A 20476-nucleotide genomic window follows, 5' to 3' on the forward strand; every position below is an offset into this window, starting at 1 on the left:
TCCTACAAGGCCTCCACAAGAAAAAGACTGATAATTACAAAATGGGCAAAAGACATGGAATTTTCACAGAGGATGATATGCAGATAGTCAACAGACACATGAAAAAAATGCTCAAAAACACTGGCAATAAGAGAGATGCAAATGAAATCCATAGATACCATCTCTCTCCAGTAGAAGTGGTAAAGTTTAAAAGGACAGCAAGTAATAAATGTTGGCAAGGATGTGACAAGATAGGAACTTTTATACACTGTGGGTAGAATTGTAAAATGGTACAACCACACTGCAAGGTAGTTTAGCGTTTCCTCAGAAAGTTGAACATAGAAATTCCATATGACCCAGCTATTCCACTGCTTAGAATATACTCCGAGAAAATGAGAACTGAACACAGAGACTTATCCACCAATCAATGTACATAGCATTATCCACCATTGCAAGAACATGAAAACAGCCCAAATGTCCAACCACATTGAATGGATTGAGAAATTATAGTCACAATGGAATACTAAGCAGCACCTAGGAGCAATGATTTTGTAAATCACTACCTGACTTGGGAGGGACTGGAGTGCATTATGTTAAGTGAACTAACTCAGTCCCATAAGGACAAATATTATATAAGACCATTATTATAGAATTTATATGACAATCCAAGGTGGGGGGGAGCAGAGTGATGAGGGTGAGTGGGGCTGGAGGGAGTTAATCATAGGGTCATACAGTTTGATGGGTGGAGGGAGGGTTAGGTAAAGGAAATGGGAAAGATCTGGTGTTAAAAACAATGCGTAAAAAAAATGCATATGTACTTTCAAAGTAAAACAGTACAAAATAAAAATTTTATTAAAAAGAAAAGAACAAAATGGATATCAAAAGAGACTCTGAAAGTTGTATTAGAATGTTGTTTCTGTTATGTGCTGTCAGCCCTAAACCCTGCTCTATTGAGCCAATTTCATACGGTTGAAGGTCAACCTTAAGAACATTCTCACCACTGGGCCAATTGGCAGCATCATACGAGATGGAGAAGAAATTGAGGTTGTTAGCAATTACAGCTTGCTCAGATCCACAATCAGAACTCTTAATACCAGCAGTCAGGAAATCAAAAGTGAATTGCATTGGGAAAATCTACTGTCATGGACTTCTCCAAAGTGCTGAAGAGCAACGATGTCAGTCTAGATACAGAGGTGTGCCTAAATCCAGGCCATGGATTTCTAAATTACTTGTTTTGCTTCAGAAAGTTGGACAGTGACTAAGGAAGACAAAAGAAAAAATAGATGCCTTTGAGTTGTGGTGCTGGAGAAGAACATACCATGGATTGCCAAGAAAACAAGTCTCTCCTTGGAGGCTAGGATTTTGAAGCTCTGCCTCACTTACTGTGGGCACGTGACCGAGAGAGATCCTTGGAGAAGGACATCATGCTCAGAAGAGTGGAGGGACAGTGCAGGAGAGGAAGACCCCGGATGAGATGGATTGATAAAGTGTCTGGGGGAATGGGGGTTGGTGGCTCAGGACAAGGAAGGGTTCAGAGCTGCAACATAGGTAGCGGTGGCTACACAGGTGACTCAATGGCATATAAAAACAATAATATTCTAAGACAGGTTTGGAAGTAGGAGTGGCATCCATTTCCTAAATAACAAGCCTCCAGAAACTGAACTTTGGTAAATGTTGATAGTTGTAGAGAGGCTTCAGGCCTTTTGTTTATAGGGTCGCTATGAGTTGTGCTTGACTTGAAGGCAATCAACAGCAACAACAACAATATATGTATGTGTGTGTATATATATACATATATAAATATAAAATATGAACACACACAGAGTGAACAATGACAGGTACACTCACAAACATGCTTCATCAGTCACCTATCCACAGAGAAGACCCTTTTGATTTCTCATGGGCAATGTTATGTCTACTAAGCAACAGCCTGCCTGACAGAAAATCTACATTGGTTTTTGCCAAAAAAATCAGATGTGAGCAACTTAGGAGACTCTGCCTCTGATGTTTGATCTATTGTCTTTTTTTGCCTGTTGTCTTTCACAGGAAGACCAGCCCGTTCTTTTTGGAGGACTACAGTCCAGCTAGAGAGTTCCTGTGGAAAGCTAGCCACAGCCAGTATCCCCGTGGCACGGACATACAGCACCCAGGCTGCAGAGAACAAGGAGGAGGAAGCCCTGCACTCTATCATCAACAGCACAGAGACCATGCAGGGTAACTCATTGGCCCATGGTTTAGTCTTCTGTGGTCATTTGTGGTTCTGTGTTCATCGGGGCGAGTTTTAAGCCAGAAAGAAGTCCTCAAGGCTTGCAACATCTCCATGTGATTGTGATCCCCACAACCTTGCGTCCTCCATTTCTGACTTAGCCAGGATGTTGCATTCCATCCCAGTGAGTCTCCTGCCCCCTGATGGTCGAGTGTGGCATAATGCAGCCTCTCTGAGGGCTACATCTGGGCACATCTGCAAACAATCAAATGGCCTGCTCTTGGTTGGGCCAGCCTGCATGGGATCAGATGCCTGGCCACAGCGATCTGCAGAGCCAGACCCGAAATGGTTCCATTGCTGGCTTTTAAGTGAAGCAGACAGAAAAGAATCTTTCACATTGACTTAAGAAGAGTGTGGATGTGATTTCTTTGCCCTCTCTTTTCAGTAAATTAGTCAACTGCTTTTTGAAGAATATAGTCCAGACCTGATTATTGGAAGGTCCCCTGGTGACGTAGTGTGTTGTAGATTAAGCTGCTAACTGAAAGGTAGCAGTGTGGACCTGCCAGCCTCTCTTTGGTAGGAAGATGGGTAGTCTCCTCCGATGTGCATTTATGACCTCAGAAATCAAATGTAGGCTGCTGTTGAGGAATTGTCACGAAAACAGTGGGTTCTGGTTGTTTAGGCCAGCCCACCTGAGGCTCTCCCAGGGGGTTTTGTCTTGTAGGACGCTGGCACCAGATTATTTTTTAAATTTTTTATTAAAATAGGGTTTTTTCTTTTTATTTATTTTGATGAAAATTTACAGAGACTTAGGGTTCCCATTCATTCATTGTTGCACTTTTCTCCCTGTCTACCCTCTCCCCCCAGTTCGCTCTTCTCTTTGAAAAGTCAAACAAAAGTTCTTTCATTGTTACCAGTCCCTCCACTGTGCAGCCTTCATTCTGGACTCCTGTTATGACAATAATACCTAATCATATATCCCTTTTAAACAGTTCTTACCTTCATCTGTTTCAATGCAGTATACATTTTTTATCCCTTCTTTCTCAGTGTATCCTCAACCCCGATGTTATTCCCATTTTACAGCAGTGGCCCTATGTAATATTTGTCCTTTGGTGACTGAGATATTTCACTCGGCATAATGTCCTCTAGGGTCACCCATTTTGTATACTATTTCATGAGTTCTTTTCCAATACTATGTAGTATTCCATTGTGTGACTGTACCAGAGCTGCTCTGTCCATTCATTTGTTGATGGGCACTAGGGTTGTGCGTAAAATAATTTTTAAAATTTAAAACATTTATTAAAATAATTTAAAAAATAACTTTAAAATTATAGCATCATTAGTTTTATATACTCATTCATAGACATTGTTTCATTTGTGTACATTTTATTTTATTCAATAATATCTGTACATTGTGGGTTTTGGTTTGTTTTTTTTTAATATGAACTTTGTGTTTATACAATTTACTTAGTTGGCACCGGATTTTGCAACACAGACACCTGTTTTCATTTGTTCCCAAGACTTCTTACCTGAGGTTCTCTGAAATAATTTCTTCTTCTTTCTTTTTTTTTTAACTATCTTTCCCCCCAATTTGTGTTTAAAACTCCTAACCTGAGAAATTCTCTTTGTTGTTTCATAGCACACACCTTCCCAGGGCTAAATGCTAAACCTCACTGGCTGTGTCTGTGCTTAAATGACCAGGTGCCACTTCCAAGCATGAGTTCCAGGCTGAGACCAAAAAGCTTCTGGACATTGTTGCCCGCTCCTTGTATTCTGAAAAAGAGGTATGACATACCCAGCCATGCCCAGGGCCCGGTTTCTTTGACAGAGTGTCCTGATGGTGTTAGGGAGAAAGGCCAGCCTGTGTGATGGTGTATTCACTGTGAGCACATAGCAGGTTTATACAGGTCTGATCTATGCCCCAGGGAGAGGGTTTTGCAAAAACAAAACAAAACCTGAAACAAAATCTGTTTCTAGTTTCATGGTTAAATATATTCAGAAGAATCTTGAGGCCAGACTGACAGAATATTGTGGTTAGGTGCCATTGTCTTAGAGTCAGCTCCTTGGACCTATTGTACAAAGGTACAAAGCCCTGTCTAGTCCTATGCTGTCCTCAGAGTCTTTGCTGAGTGTACTGCCAAAGCCACCATGTCTGTCCATCATGTAGAGGGTCTTCATCTCTGTCACTGAACCCTTGCTTTTACAAACATGATTTCCTCCCCAGGGCCAGCTTCTCCTGACAATATGCCCAGAGTGTGTGAGGCTAAACCAAGGAGCACTCTGGATTCACTTTTTCAACAAACAAAAGACAAGTTTGTCCTTTTGGTAGTCTGATATACTCAGCATTCTTTGCCCAGTGTTACTTTGTGCTGTTGTATTAGAACCAATTCCAGGCTGGCCCTCCAGCAGGTTTCCAGAAAAGGGCTATACATTACACAGGAAGAGACAGCCCGTTTTTCTCCTGCAGAGCATCTGGTGGATTCGAACTGTGTTCCTTTGGATTGACAGTGTAGCCCCTTACTCACTAGGCTACCAGACTTCCATGCTTTGCCCAGCCATGGTATTTTCACTTGTCTCATGAATGTGAAAGTTGTAAATACAGTTGAGCAGTAAATAAATACCATTGAAGACAAAATAATTTGACAGTTAGAAATGTTGCAAAAACTGCAGCTAACATCTAGAAGCTTAGTTTTAAAATTTCTGGGAATTAGTTGGCTTTTGTTGATAACTGAAGTCCCTTCCTTAGGTATTGATCTGTGGTCCTCCTGAGACCCATTTCTGTGGAATGAGAAAAGCCCTGGCAGGCATGCACAGAGACCCTGTCTTTACTCATCCCTCCACCTGGCATGTTGTGGTAATGGTTAGATGCTGTCCATTCAATGCTGACCCTGCATAAAGCACAACAAACCCCTGCTTGGGCCAGGACTGTTCTCACAGTCTCTGCTATATGTAAGCCCTTGGTCGTAGCCCAGTATCATCACCCAGGAACCTTGAGAACACTGAGGAGTGACAGCCGAACAGTTTTTACAGTTGTGGTCTGGCTCAGAGTTTGTGGAACCCATTAGTTTTCCACTCTAGTTCATGCACATTTTGTTTCATGACATTGATTATAGTTCCATCAGTGTAGCAACCCTTCCCACTTCCTGCCTGGGTTCCCATACCTATTTTTCCTCCTTTCCTGCCTTCTAAGCTTGGTATTGGGGCAAATACTGGCATTTTTGCCTCATGTGGTTAACTGTCTGAGCAGCATATTCCTCGTAAGTAATATTGTTCACTTAAGAGATTTATCTGTTGTTTGATTGGAAGTTGACCTTGAAGGAGAGTTCAGTTCTATGCTTAAAGGGTGTCTAAGAGCCATTTTCTGTGACAAACATTCAAAATCATTTAGTGGTAGGAAGGAGAATGTGTAACAGTGAATAAATGGAAATCCAACTTTTCTGAAAACTTTTGTTAAAATCACTGTTCCAAAAAAAAAATACGGTAACCTCAGAGGTATGTGGTTCGAATCCACCAGATGCTCTGCTGGAGAAGGAGGGACAATCTCCTTCTGTACGTACCAGTCAGATCCGATTTGACGGTACACACACAAAAAATTAATTAGTGATGACATAACAAGAAAAACAGGCATCATTGCTTTATTTTATAACAATAAGTTCGTAGACTGCAAAGAAGGATAATGCACAGTGACAGAAGAAAGGAACTTTTCAGGAGATCTGAGCAACCTGTGGGCTGGTAAATTCTTGGTTCCTTCATCTCTGACTACCAAGTTCAAACTCACCTTGCTCCCTACCTCTTAGCTGGGAGCTATCACTCTTCTTAAGGTAGAAACTTTATTTGAGGTGCAGTGCTTTCTGATGTAAATAAGGTAGCAGTTATGTAGCCCCTCTTCCTCCCTGAATAAGGGTCTTGTTCTTTATTTAATTTTTTTTTTTTTAAATTTTGTGTGTGTACCATCGAATCAGATCTGACTGGTACAGGAGGAGCTTGCCCATCCTTCTCTAGTGGGGTCTCTGGTGGATTTGAACTGCTTGCCTTTGGCATTGCAATGCAGCTTTTGGCCACTAGACCACCAGAGCTCCCTAAGGGTCTTGTTCTTGATGATCCACCTGGATTAAATGAAGCCAGTGAATGTCTTTGGTGTAGGAGAGCAGACAGTTGTCCCGGTGCTAGAGTTAGGAGCCTTGGTGGTGCTGTGGCCCAGTGCTTAAACACTGGACCAAAGGCTTACATTTGAAGCCCTCCAGCAGCTCCTTGGGCTGTACAGAGCATCCACCATACCCTGGGGGTCAGTAGGAGCTGGAATCAGCTTGCTGGGTGTGGGTCATTTGTGTGAGAGTTGGAGGTCAAACCAGTCACTCAAAAGGCTCCCTTTTCAGTCAAGTTCACAGATCAGATTATTAGGCTTGCCTTTCTAGGGGAACTCATGTGCAGGTGTGTTATTTTACAGCCAGCCCCAGGCAAGCAGGCTCTGTACCTTGGGAGGAATTGAAGAAGCTTTGTGTCTGGAGAACTGAACTTTTGTCAGTTCACTGACTTTTGACCCAAAGAAAACCAAACCTACTGCTTGCAAGTTGGTTCCGACTTGTGGTGACTCTCCTTTGGGTGTCTGAGGCTCTGGATTCTTATAGGATACTGCTCATCTCTCTCTTCCAGAGCTGCTGATGGACTTGAACTTAGATTCAAAAAGCAGATGTTTTGGTTAGCAGGCTGGTGCATTGTGCACTGCACCATTAGGGCTTCAGTAGTCTGCTGCCACCTGTAGCAGGTGCAGCACAGAGGGTAAATGCATCATGCTCCGCACCACAAGGGCTCCTGTCATGACAGCTTTTACAGGTGCAGCACAGCGGGTAGGTGCATCATGCACCAGGGCTTCTGTTTTGACAGCTGTAGCAGGTGCAGTACAGCGGGTAAGTTGCACACTCTGATATCTTTGCCTCACTCCCATCCTGCAGGTGTTCATCCGGGAGCTCATCTCTAATAGCAGTGATGCTCTCGAGAAACTGCGTCACCAGCTGGTGCGTGATGGCCAGGCACTGCCAGAGATGGAGATCCACCTGCAGACTGACTCTGAGAAGGGCACCATCATCATCCAGGTAGTGTCTCCCGGCCTCCTCCAGTGATGTTGGCCTTGCTCACTGTAGAGGCTGGCTTGAGGGGCAGGGGGACAGCGGCCATGAGTACTGAAGAGATTTATCTGAAGGCAATGACCCAGGGGCTTGTAGAGGCTGGCACCTTTCGGGCCTATGGCTTTAGGTGCAGAATGACAAATCCGAGAAAGCAAGCTGTTCTATCAGACCTCCTTGTATTCTGGGAGACCCCAGCCCCATGAAATGCCCCTCAACCTGTTAACAGTCAGAGGATGGCCTCATCACAGCTGCTAGCCAGCCGTGCTGATGCACAGGGTTAGCCATTGCTGGGTATCATGTCTGGAGAGGAGACTGTGGCATGGCAGGGTTTCTCTAAGGCGCAGAGGCTCCAAAGCCATCCAGACATTGGAGAAAAGCAAGGCTGTGCAGAATCTGGATACACTTTCTGTGTAACTATGCTGTTCTGTCCTTGCGTCCCAGCACGACATTGCCCTAACACCGGTGGCTCTTCAGTAAGTCTTGGTATTAGGTAGTCTTAAGTTTTCCAGTTTTGTTCTGTCTCCAAATATGTCTTCAATATCTTGGACCCATGTGCATTTTTCTTAAAGCCTGCTGGGATTTAGATTTCTATTTTTCATGACTTGGAAAGCTGTCAGTGAGCTGAGGGAGGAGGAACTACTTGGATGTGTTTTCTCCCCTACATCAGCCTCACACTAACCTGAAGGTTATAGTTTCGATGGTGCTGCTGTAAGGTATTGGGAATAGCCGACATCAGTTAGTGTTGAGAAGTTAGTGTTGAGCAGTGTGTTCATAAAGCCCACACCAGTCACAGGATGCAGATTCATGGGCTGCTGATCTTCCAGTGTTGCAGGAGGAAGTCAGATAGGCCCTCCCTTCAGGCAGGAGGTCTCGGGCTCTGCCCACGTGCTACAGTCCCTGCAGGTTCCAAGTCAGTGTGAGAACAGGCTTACATTTACAGGAGAAGGGGTGCAGTTGGGTGCTGAAGGTTCCAGAGTCCACGTCAGCACTGGCTGTTATCAGCATATGTTAGAAGGCTGTTGGTCTCTGAAATGATGCAGCTCTGCTGCATTGCATAGAGAGTGCCACCAAAAGAAGGAAGTAGGTGGTTAGTTTATTTTTTAAAATTGTACTTTGCATGAGAGTTGACAGAGCAATTGATTGTCCATTCACTCAGCCCTAGGTTTTGTTTAATGGCATCAACTGCAGTCTCTCTATCGTAACAACATCTTCCCACTTCCTGTGGTTCTCACTTCCATTCATCCTGCTACTCTGTCTTTTCCTGCCTCTGAGCTTTCTCCTGGTTGCCTTGTTAACCTTGTCTGGTTGCTCTAAGGAATGCTTTCTTCCCTAATCTTCCTGTTGGCCTTGTGGCCTTTCTATCCATTGGCTAAAAGAGATGGGATGATTCCCAGGCCTCATACTTGAGGGGAGAAATGATCTTTCTGATGAGTGTATGGCATGAGCTCAACAGTCCCAGAGCTCTGTCACTCAGAAAATCTCTCTCCTCAGGACACTGGCATCGGGATGACACAGGAGGAGTTGGTGTCTAACCTGGGAACAATAGCTAGGTCTGGATCAAAGGTGAGCATCATCCACCCTAACTTCCTCTTCTTGTTGGCTTGAACTGTGGTTGCTTCAGCTGCTGGGGGGATGAGGCCTTAGAAGGTAAATTCCAGCCCCAGTCACTGAGCCACCGCTAGGACTCAGCTGCCTCCCCCTGAGCCCTCTTGCTTCCCAATGCTCCATCCCCACTGCCTGCCTTCTCGTGCTGCTGCCTTTCACAGACCGTTTGGCCACTATCCAGAACCTCCATTCGCTTGACCCCTTCGTTGATGCAAGTTAGGTTGATGACCTGCTTTCTGCTGGGACTGAGGATTATATCCATGTAAGAATTCAACAGAGAAATGGCAGGAAGACCCTAACTGTCTAAGGGATCGCTGATGACAATGATAAAAAGAAACTAATGAAGGCATTTAAGTTTGTCTGCAATGGTACTGTAATTGAGCATCCAGAGTATGGGCAAGTAATTCAGCTACAGGGTGACCAGTGTAAGAACATAGGCCAGTTTCTGGCTAAGGATAACCAGCTGAAGGTTCATGGGTTTTAAGTGCTTGTGACTCACTGAAGTTTAAGTGAGGATTTCCTTGCAGTGAGTGGAAAATTTTCCTTCTGTCCCTTGTCACAAGTTTATAACTTCACAGCTTGTATCATGTAAAACCATTTGGGGTCCACTTTTAACTTGGACTAGTGTAATTTTTTTCATGTAATAATTGAAAAGAGCCATGCAAAAAAAAAAAAAAAAGTAAATCCCACATGCTTTAGATTCAGAAGTCACAGATGGAGTCACCGGATGTGTGCTGTGTGCCAAGTACCAGAGAAAGATTCACTACGTGACTTCATTGTATTGGCGCTCAGCTTACTTTGTCGGCCTGAGCCCCAAGCATAGCTTCCTGCCTGAGGCTTTGTTAAGTTCCATTGAATCAGAACTGACGCAAAAACCGACCTGCCAGTGGGTCTGAGGATTCCTCTCCCCGAGGTCCCACGTTCCTAGACAGCACTGGACTAAGATGTCTGGAAGCTGGATAATTCTTGTCAGAGCTACTTTGTGAGGCATACAGTCATGAGGATGGCAACTTCAAAGCCCTGAGGGGAAATTCAAGGACCCCCCTTGCCATTGTGTTCCTGTGGGCCCAACATAAAGACTGCTGGCCTCAGTCACCTTCAAGCTTGTCTTTGTGACCAAATGCTTTCCTGTCTTAGGAGAAAACCCAATCCACTGCCATCGAGTGGCATCCAGCTCATCATCTGGTTTGTAGACTGTAAATGCTATTGGACACTGTCTCCTCTTCCCCCACTGCATACTGGTTCACTTGACCCCTGACCTTTCAGTTAGCAGCCATTATGTGATGCATTAAACCAACTCTTGCTACCTAAAGTGATATCTTACTCCAGCTGCCTTAATATACTATGTGGCCAAAATTGTCCATTTTTTTTCCTCACCCATTTTTGCTATGTTTCTCAAAATGATAGCCACTTTCTAAACAACATGCCTCCAGAAACTCTTTGGACTTTGATAAATGTTGATAGTTGTAGAAATTCTTCATGCATTTTTTTCATAGGGTCGCTATGAGTCATGCTCAACTCGAAGGCAGTCACAACAATAATAAGCAACATGTGGCTGTTTATATTTAAATAAATGGAAATCAACATTTAAAAATGTGCCTCCAAGGGTGCTCTTGTGGCTTAGTGATGAGTTGTGCTGTCATCTCAAAGGCATGCAGTTCAAATCTACCAGCTGCTTCGTAGGAAAAATGTTGCAGTATCTTCTTGAAGTGTGATTTACAACCTCTGAAAATCCACTGGAGAGTGGGTCAGGTTTTTTTTGTTTTTTTTAAAAAATTTTGTGTGCGTGTACCGTCAAATCAGATCTGACTGGTACAGGAGGATATTGTGCCTCCTTCTCCAGCAGAGCATCTGATGGATTCGAACCGTGTTCCTCTGGGATTGCAGTGCAGCTTCTTGCCACAAGGCCACCAGTGCTCCCCCAGTGGGTCAGTTCTGATTCAATGGAACATAACAAAAATGTGTCTCCATTGGATTAGCCACACTTTAAAGTGCTCAGTAGCTACATGTCGTTGACCCTCCTGTCAGATAGCATGCATAGTGACCACAAACTGGACTCTTTGGAGCTGTGTGGATTAACTCTGTTGTGGGATGATAGTAGACCTGTTAGCCATATGCTTTGGGTTGCTCTGTTCATTGATAATAAGTGTGTTTTTTTCTCTACCAACACCATACAATCTGGGGTTTTTATCTACCCTGTAAGTCTTGAAACACCTAGAGGACTCTTCTCTGCTTTTTTCCTCACTTTATTATCGTTTATATGTTTTAATTCCTTTGCTTTTCCAAATTTGGGATAATTTTGCCTGTATCTCCAAACAAACCAGCCCTGGATGGGACTGTCAGAAAAATCACATTAAGCCATGCGTCAGTTTGTGCAGGGCTGGCCTTTGTATAGTGTTGAGTCTCCCAGCCCATGAACAAAGGGTGGGTTTTTTCTTTGCCACAGCTGTGTCTTTGTTTCTCTGTGACTGCTACCTGTATTTCTCTAAATGTATGTGTTTTGGTTATCTAGGGATCCTGTAACAAATAGCATAAATAGATGACTTGAACAAAATAATTGATTCTTTTAACTGTTTGTTGTTGTTGTTGTTGTTATGTGCTATTGAGTCAACTGTGACCCATAGCCACCCGATGAAAAACAGCTCCGAACCCTGCTCTATCCTGAACCAGCCTAACCATCTCTGATGCACCTGGCCCCATTGCTACAGTCACATATCAGTCTGTCTCATCCAGAGTCTTCCTGTCTTGTGCTGATCCTCTACCCTTGCAAGCATGACGTCCTACTCTAAGAACTAGTCCCTCCTGGCAACATGCCCAAAGTATATGAAGTGGAGCCTCAAAATCCTTGCCTGCAAAGAGAAAACTGGTTTCACCCTCTCCAAAACAGACCTGTTTGTTCTCTTGGCAGTTCATAGTATGTTCAGTACTCTTCTCCAGCACCACAACTCAAAGGCATCAGTTCTTCTGTCATCTTTAGTCATTGCCCAGCTCTGAGATGCATAGCAAATAATTGAGAAGATCATTACTTGGATCCGGTGCACCTTAGTCTCTAGACCAACATTGTTGTTCACCTTTTTGTCTCAGAATAACTGGTGGATTTGAACCCCCTGACTAGCCTCCCTCCCCACAGGCCTTCCTGGATGCCCTGGAGAACCAAGCTGAGGCCAGTAGCAAGATCATCGGGCAGTTTGGTGTGGGCTTCTACTCTGCCTTCATGGTGGCCAACAAGGTGGAGGTATTCTCACGGTCGGCAGCCCCGGGGAGTCCTGGCTACCAGTGGCTTTCAGATGGGTGAGTGGTCACAGCCCATACTACGTCCCTGTGGGCACTTCAACCATTGGTGGCCTGAGATCTGCTGGTTCTCCTCAGCAGGTAGACAGTCTGGGCTTTTGAAAACAGCGCCTATTCTTGGAGGAGTCCTTTGATCTGATTACCTCATGGTCCCTGTTCCTGTGGGAGTGCAACTGTCCACGAACATTGGGCCTCCTGAGTCCATTCTTGGCTTTAATCATCTCTGCAGTCAGCCCCTGGGTGTCCATGTGACCAAGTTGGCCCCCTCTGGACTCTGTTCCTATGGACTTCCACTTGATTTCCCTCTGCCCCTGGCTCCCCTTGCCTCCTGTCACAGAGGGGATGGGGTTAGATGAGGACATCTTTCCCTGGCCTCGCCCACACATACATGCCCAGGGAGTGTCCACACAGAGAACCTTTTCTCAAAGGTGCACTTAGATGATTCCTACCTATCCCATCAGGAACAGTGCCCAGCCTCCAGTCCACATGTCAGGACTTTGATGCCTTAGACAAATTCAAGCACTGATTTCCATTCGCCCTCACATTTGCTTCAGACTCTCATGTTCTCTGGAGTGAAGGGAAGTGAAGTCACCTACAGTGAGGTCCCAGAGGCCTGGCCTGTGGAGAGGACTAGCTGGGACGCAGCTCATCCCCTCTGAACAGAAGCTGTGCTGTTTGCTGTTGCCCATCACACTGTCCCCACACTGACTGTGTCCACGGGGCCCTGTGTGAGAGCCTCTCACTCTCAAACGTCTATGGTGGCTTTTCTGCTACAGTGGGCCTGTGCCAGAAGCAACTGGGACAGTAACAAGGCCTGTCCGTGCCCGGGCACTGGGTCTGTGCTCTGACATGCAGGTTCTCCAGTGAGGAGGCAGGGGCCCTCTGTGCCTGCATTCTGGTCATCACTGTCCTGCCATAGTTTGATGACCTGCCTGGCTACCCTCACAGTGTGTATTGTGGGCTCTGAATTTGGAAGTTGAGGGGAAGTGACTATAGAGTGACTGCTGAGGGTTTGTGGGCAGTGGTGTGTGACCGGGCCTTTCCTTTTCCTGACTTCTTAGCTCTGGAGTGTTTGAAGTTGCTGAGGCGGCTGGAGTCCAACCTGGGACCAAAATAATTATCCACCTGAAGTCTGACTGCAGAGAGTTTGCCAGTGAGGCCCGGGTTCGAGGTGAGCTCTAGATGGGCAAGCAGCATCTTATACTGAACCCTAGCCCTGGATGACAGCATGCATGGGTCTCTGCCAGCAGGCCTGGGTTTTCTGGGTTTGGCCACAGGTCAGTCCATGTCAGCATTCCTATTGGTTCTTCAGTGGTTGAACGGGGAGGGCAGCTGCTCCTGCTCCGTCTCTGTGTCTTTTCTAAACTGGTGGTTTGAGCACTTCCACCAGGAGAGCCAGATGAATGTGCTCCTGAACACAGGGTGCTGATAGCTGGGAGGGGGTTCTCTAGGTACAGACAGATATGCATTTGAGCCCAAGGTGCTGGCATCTGTGGGGGGTGTCCCTAGGGCACATAAGGATGTGCCCCTGAGCTCAGGGTGCTGACAGCCAGGAGGGGATTCCCTAGGAAGAGACAGACATGCCTCTGAGTCCAGGGTGCTGGCAGCTGGGAAAGGGGGGTCCCTAGGGTACATAAGGATGTGCACCTGGGCCCAGGTTGCTATCAGGAGACGGTTCCCTAGGGTACAGATGGACCTGCCTCTGAGCCCTGGTTGCTGACAGCTGGGACTGGGATCCCCAGGCTACAGACAGATGTGCCCAGAACCGAGGGTGCTGACATTTGGGAAGGGATCCCCTGGGCCAATTATGTCTGTTTCTTTTTTGGGCTGGTTACAGGCACCATGACAGACTTGGGTGAGGCCTCACGGACATGCGTTTTCATTAGCTGTGACACTGGCGGGGGACCCAAGGCCCGCTTTGGAGCTGACCTTAATGACATGTCTTCAAAAGGCATTTTTTTATTTTCATTGTTCTCTACAGATGTGGTAACCAAGTACAGTAACTTTGTCAGCTTCCCCTTATACCTCAATGGAAGGCGCATGAACACACTACAGGTGAGATGTTCAGTGGCCTGATACTCAGGACAGAGGGAGCAGAGAAGAGAGAGGCCTGGTCCATGTGGAGGAGGGAGCAGAGATGAGGTGGGGATCTGGTCAGTGTGGAGGAGGAGTCAATGTGGGCAGAGATGAGTGGGGTCTTCCTGGTTCCCAGATGGGTCGAAAGTGGGATCTGGCCTGTGGAGGAGGGGGGAAGAGATGAGAGCAGTATCTGGTCCATGTAGAGGAGTGGGCAGAAATGAGAGGGGGATCTGGTCTATGTGGAGGAGGGAGGAGAGATGAGAGGGCCCTCCTGGTTCCCATGATAGGTGGAGAAGATGTTGTTTTCCAGAGGGAGGTGTCTCCTGTGGAGGGACAAGATCTCTTAGTACAGGGACATTGGTACCAGGCTCCTGCTTGATACCTAAGCTGGGGTGGAGTATGCTGCCTAGAACTTCTTTGTCCCCATCGCTATACTCTTTCCATCCTCTACATTTCTCAAAACACCTGATGGGGCTGGAATGGGCTGCTGGAGAGGAGTGGGCACTTGGACTGAAAACACAGTTGCATCTGAATTGCTGCTGGGGCCAATTGCTACCGGCAGCACTCCTGTCCATGTGCTGTTGGGTGAGGTGTGTGATTATGTGACCCTGGGGTCTCCACCACAGGCCATCTGGATGATGGAAGCCAAGGATGTAGACACAGAACAGCATGAAGAGTTTTACAGATACATTGCCCAAGCCTCCGACAGGCCTCGCTACACACTGCACTATAGGACTGATGTACCCCTCAACATCTGCAGCATCTTCTATGTCCCAGAGATGGTGAGGTGTTGGGTTGAAACAAGAGATGGGACCACCTGGGAGGCGGGACCTGGAGTGGAAGTCCAGCCCATAGGAGACAAGGACATGGATGAGATGCTAGCCCATTAGATGGGGCTTGAGGACAGGGTGGCTTATGAAGGCTGGACGAGGAATAGAAGGCTAGCCCCTAGTGTGGGGCTCAGGAGCAAGGCCTGAGGCCTGCAGGGGCAGGTTCTGGGGTGGAAATGCAGTGCCTAAGTGGGGCTCTGGTGGTGCGGCCACATAGGGGTGGGACCTGGGGTGAGAATACAGCCTAAAGGTAGGATTCAGGAGGTAGGAGAATGCTCACATAGAGAGCTCAGTATACAGAGGCCTGGGACACAGAGACAGCCCAGGAGGAGGGGGCACCCAGGGAAGAGGTCAATGCTTTTCAGGTGGCAGCTGGTCCAGGGAGTAGGTTGAGAGGTGAGAACCAGGCGTCAGCAAGATGGAGGCCAGGAGACTCTGGCCCCAGTGAGAGGGTGCAGCACAACGGTCTAGGGGGACTGTGTTCTAGAAGAAAGCGTTTCTTGGGCCAAGGGATCCCTAGCTTTCCATAGGCCGTGAGGGGATGTTTAGGTGATGTCAAACCTGGGTGTTCTCAGCTCATAAACAGGTTTGACCAGTGGGCTGACCTGTGTTGAGGTGGGCCCTGAGACAGGTGGCCATGCATGTCACTGCTTAGTTCTCTGTGGAACATGGGTTAAAGAGGGCCTGGCCCTGAACAGGGCAGGTGCCCTGAGAAGCCCTGGAGGGCCGTCCAGTGGAGCTATGCAGGTGCCCTCTAGGGTTCATAATGGGTGTGGTTGGAAGAAATCCAGTCCAGACCACTGTTCTTACACCCTCTGAGTGTACTCCCTGTCCACCACACTGCCAAACCAGGCCCGTTCAGGTGGCTGGCACTTGAGGTTACCTGCCTGACAGTCTGACCAGTGTCTGTCTCCTTGCCCATAGAAGCCGTCCATGTTCGATGTGAGTCGAGAGCTGGGCTCCAGTGTCGCCCTCTACAGCCGCAAAGTCCTCATCCAGACCAAGGCTGCTGATATTCTGCCCAAATGGCTACGGTTCATTCGTGGTACGGGGCAGTCACTGGACTAGGGGCAGCGTGGGAACCACTGACTGAAGCTAGGAGGCATTTTGCTGACCTTGGCCACAGGTCATTCAGACAAACCACTGTAGGGCATGTGGCCACAGCCTTTGGCCCAGCAGTATCTCTGCCTGAATGTTTGCAGAACCACCTATTTTGTGTGGCCACACCCCAGGCTCCTTGGGCCACGCCTGATGACGCTTGGTGATGCAGCCTGCCCAAACTAAGGTCTTTCAGTTTTTCGTAACTGCAGATGTTTCATATTTGTTGGTGAGTTGCCTTTAGTTTGAGTGAGATTATAATCAGATTTATTACAGAGTCTCTGGATAGTGAGAGTGGTTAACACTCAGCTCCTATTCAAAAGGTTGGAAGTTCAGGTCCATCCACAAGCATTTGGAAGAAGGACTTGGCTCTAAAGAATTTCACGTTGAAAATTATCTCCTGTTAGTAGACAGAGATGCAAAATACCCATGCTGTATTTGTGATTATTCACATGAAATCCAAGATGTCAAAGAAGAAAATGGAGAAAAGACTCCTATGGACGTATGCAGTCTGAGTGTCAGATTGGTTCTGAACCTGAGCAGCTGATCCTGGGACAGACTGTTCACCCTGCAGCTTGGGATCTTCTCTGGGCATCCACACTGGCCCCAGGATATAAGCAGGCTAGCAGGACTTCAGGCAGCTCTGGTGGCCTAGTGCCAAGACACTGAGCTGCAATCCCCAAGGCAGTACATCCTAACCTCAAGGGGTGTCTGCCCTCAGATACCCTGTCTTAGCTGTCTAAGAGAAATTTAATCTCTTTGTTGTGTTGTGTGCCATTGAGTTGAAACCAACTTATAGCCGACTCTCCAGCAGGTTTTCAGAGGCAGTAAAAGGGATAGGAGGAGATTGCCTAGCATTCTCCAGAAGAGCAGCTGGTGCATACAAACCACGTGCCTTAAGTGACTCAAAATGCACACCCACTATTATCTCTTGTAAAATGGATTCCAGTGGATTCATATGCCATTTATTTGGATTGATAGAGCAACTTCTTACCACTAGTTAGTTCATCAGAACTCCACATATTTGAGGGGGACACAATTCAGTCCATGCCCTACTCCTCCCCGTTTATCCTCCTGCATCCGTGGTATGCACACATGATCCACTTTCACAGTCTGCTCAGGCAATGACAGGCCTGTCTGAATGGGAGGAGCTGGTGGGTGGCTACACATTGAGCTCAGGCACTTCATGTTCTGTGTCTTGCTAGGTGTGGTGGACAGTGAAGACATCCCTCTGAACCTGAGCCGGGAGCTCCTTCAGGAGAGTGCCCTCATCAGGTGAGCCTGGGGAATACTATGGCTTAGGAGGATCCCAGTGAGCCTGAAGGCATGCATATACATTCTGGAACCAGGACGGTGACTGAAGTGTAGACCAGGGAGAGGCTCTGTCGTGGATTGGGTCAGCTCACTCCTGCAGGTCTTGGATGGATGTTGAGGGCCCCCAGCAGAGGCTTTCGTCCTCCTGTGCCAAAGGCTTGGGCACTCTGCCTGCGCTTCCCACTCCAGCTCCAGTTGCAGCAGTTTAAACCACCAGCTGTTCTGCAGGAAAATGCTGGCAGTCTGGTGATGATCTCAGGCTTGCAGCCCCTGTGGAGCAGCTTCTGTCTCCCATGGTGCTATGAATTAGCATAGCTGGACTGTGGTGGGCTTGGGGGTTTGTAAGAGGTGGACCCTTTCATTTCACAACGAGGGCAAATTTACATTAACACAAAACAAGGACTTGTTGTCCCTAACCTGGGGATGGCCTGTGTTTTGAACAAGCAAGGATGTTCTCCTCATAGCTATAGCACAGCCACCAAAGTTGGGAACTTAGTATTGACATTGCCACTACCACCTGACCCTCAGCCTATGCAGATGTCTCTACTTGTCCCTAATGTGGTTTAAATAAAAAGCCATTATTTCCATCTTCATAATATTGTCCAGTCCCTCAACAGAGAGTCCTTCTCTTGATGTTGCCCTTAGTCAACAGCTGACCTTACTCATTTGGCACTGACTCCCAGGAATGAATGCTGCCTGGGCTTGCGTTTCCTCACAGTCACTGGCATCTTTAAGTCCATTGCTGCTAGCCACTGTGTATTTTCAGTGCTCTCCAACCTAGGGCTTCAGTTTACTCTGTTTCGACACATAAGAATATCATTGCTAATTTTCAGGAGCCCTAATAGACTGCAGTTTGAATCTTTACCTGCCACTCATTGAGGAAAAGACGAGAGTCTGCTCCTGTGGAGATCTGTGTCTTTGGGACCCGTTGTGTAGGGCTGGTCCCTGTGTATCAGGGTTGACCTGGCCATAGTGTGTGCATTTTCCAGAAGGAGAGTGCCAGGCTTTTCTCCCTAATCTGACTTAGTCTAGAACCTCCCCTGAAACCTGTCCACCAGGAGTGACCCTGCTGGCATTTAAATCCTGCTGACATGCCTTCCATGGACACGGTGACTCATCAGCCACCACAGAGGGGTGCTCTGGCTGGCAAGACTCAGTCGCCTTTCAGCACATGTTGTAGTTTTCATATATTTGATGAGAATGCTGGTCTTTCTCTTGTTGAAAAAGTAGATTCAAACCTCTAATCTTAATAGGCCAGTGTGTAATAGATGTCCCGCTAATAAGATTGCTTATCATCCTGACCAATAGAATCCCAGTTTTGGAATCCTTCAGTGTGTGTATAACAATCAGCAGGAGCCCTGATGCATAGCTAATACATAGGTCTGAGGTTCCAGTCCACCATCCAGTCCATGAGGGAATGAGACAGGCAGTGCTTTTAATACATGAAGCCTTGGAACCTCATGGGACAGTTCAACCCTGTTATATAGGATCTCTGACCTGGGTTCAGCTCTGTGGCAGTCAGTTCGTAGAATAATCTGTGTAAATCCCAAACTTAGGTGTGTGGGCGTGGTATGGCATGTGTGCTGTCAAACTGACATCAACTCAAAATGTTTGATAGAAACCTTTAGAGGCAATAAAATTGATGTTAATAAGGGAGGAGCAACCCAACAAAGAATGAGAAAGGTCCCACAGCTGGGGAATGCAGCCATGGCACTGAGGTGGATTTGGAGAAGCTTTTGGATTGTGGCAGTTTGTTGTGAGAAAAGGAGTGTGCAGACTAGTGGGCTGTATGTATGTCAGGTAGTTTTTCCAACTGGAGTTCTTTGTTCTTCCCACTAGGTCTGTGCACTTGGGTTCAGGGCTGTCTGGCTCTTTCAGCTTCTCTCACAGCTCTGAGGTGGTTCACAGTCAGGCTGTTTTAGGGGCTAGTCAGGAGAGGCCTGGCCTATAGGTCCCTGTGGCCCTTGTGGTCACCCCTGCAGTGCAGTCATGCCTCTGGGACCACCAGCTCAAAAATTAGGGCCTTTTCGTAGCTTGGTGTTGCCTTGGCAGAAGACCCCCAGGAGAGAGTGTCATTGGTGTTCCTGCCACTTGGGGGTGCACTTCATTGTCACCCCTTTTTGCTCTGTGTCCTATATAGGGAGACTTCATCTCATGTTCTTTGGGCATGTTATCAGGATGCTTGCTAAAGTAGAGGGTCAGTGAAGGAGGAAGATCTACCAGGAGGTAGATTGATATGGCTGCAGCAGTGAGCTTGAGCAGAGCCTGGGAGGCTAACATAGGACTGGGCCAGGTTTTTTGCTGTGGGACACAGGGTTGCTGTGTTTTTAGGTCTTTTTCTATTTAGGAAGACCAGAATATTATTTTCACTGGTCAGTGAGGCTGACCCTTGTCATGTATACTTCTACCCATTGGTGGCATTGGAAAGCTGCTCACTGACATTAAGTGTGCTTCCGCCCTTAGAAAACTCCGAGATGTCCTGCAGCAGAGGCTGATAAAGTTCTTTGTGGACCAAAGTAAAAAGGACCCAGAGAAGTATGCCAAGTTTTTTGAAGACTATGGCTTGTTCATGAGGGAGGGCATTGTAACCACCACTGACCAGGAAGTCAAGGTAGGGCTGGCTCCCAGACAAGTTGTCTGGGGATGCTGAGGGTGGACATGAGCTGGCCAAGCTCTGGTTGGGCAATCGACAATGGGTGGACCCCAAAGCTAGAAGGACACTGATGTGTACTCTGTCCTGCCCCAGGCTCTCAGGGGTGATCACAGGAGCAGGGTGGAGGGCATGATGGTATTTAACATGGGCATGCTCACCGCATCCATGATAGAAACTCCCCAGCCCTCTGCAGTTGGGGCCAGTAGTCATTGCCTTGTTGTTGTTATGTGCCGTTGAGTCATTTGCAACTCATAGCGACCCTATGCACAACAGCCCTAAACCCTGCTCTATCCTG

At 47.1% G+C, this 20476-nt stretch overlaps 1 protein-coding gene and 1 pseudogene across 1 annotated transcript in view; both read left to right on the forward strand.

Moving 5' to 3' along the window:
- Positions 1-20476, forward strand: part of TRAP1 (TNF receptor-associated protein 1) — a 45068-nt gene that overhangs the window by 12791 nt on the left and 11801 nt on the right. Inside the window, exons 2-12 of the mRNA XM_006897476.1 lie at positions 2026-2193; positions 3887-3969; positions 7138-7278; positions 8803-8874; positions 12047-12207; positions 13269-13378; positions 14189-14262; positions 14913-15068; positions 16041-16161; positions 17420-17489; positions 19992-20139. Of these exons, the coding sequence (XP_006897538.1) occupies positions 2026-2193; positions 3887-3969; positions 7138-7278; positions 8803-8874; positions 12047-12207; positions 13269-13378; positions 14189-14262; positions 14913-15068; positions 16041-16161; positions 17420-17489; positions 19992-20139 (1304 nt within the window). The remainder of the gene's footprint in view (positions 1-2025; positions 2194-3886; positions 3970-7137; positions 7279-8802; positions 8875-12046; positions 12208-13268; positions 13379-14188; positions 14263-14912; positions 15069-16040; positions 16162-17419; positions 17490-19991; positions 20140-20476) is intronic.
- Positions 8944-9400, forward strand: LOC102854625 (annotated as a pseudogene).

Source organism: Elephantulus edwardii, unplaced genomic scaffold (assembly GCF_000299155.1).
Source record: "Elephantulus edwardii isolate Elephantulus edwardi_28Jun2011 unplaced genomic scaffold, EleEdw1.0 scaffold00209, whole genome shotgun sequence".
Classification (NCBI taxonomy): domain Eukaryota; kingdom Metazoa; phylum Chordata; class Mammalia; order Macroscelidea; family Macroscelididae; genus Elephantulus; species Elephantulus edwardii.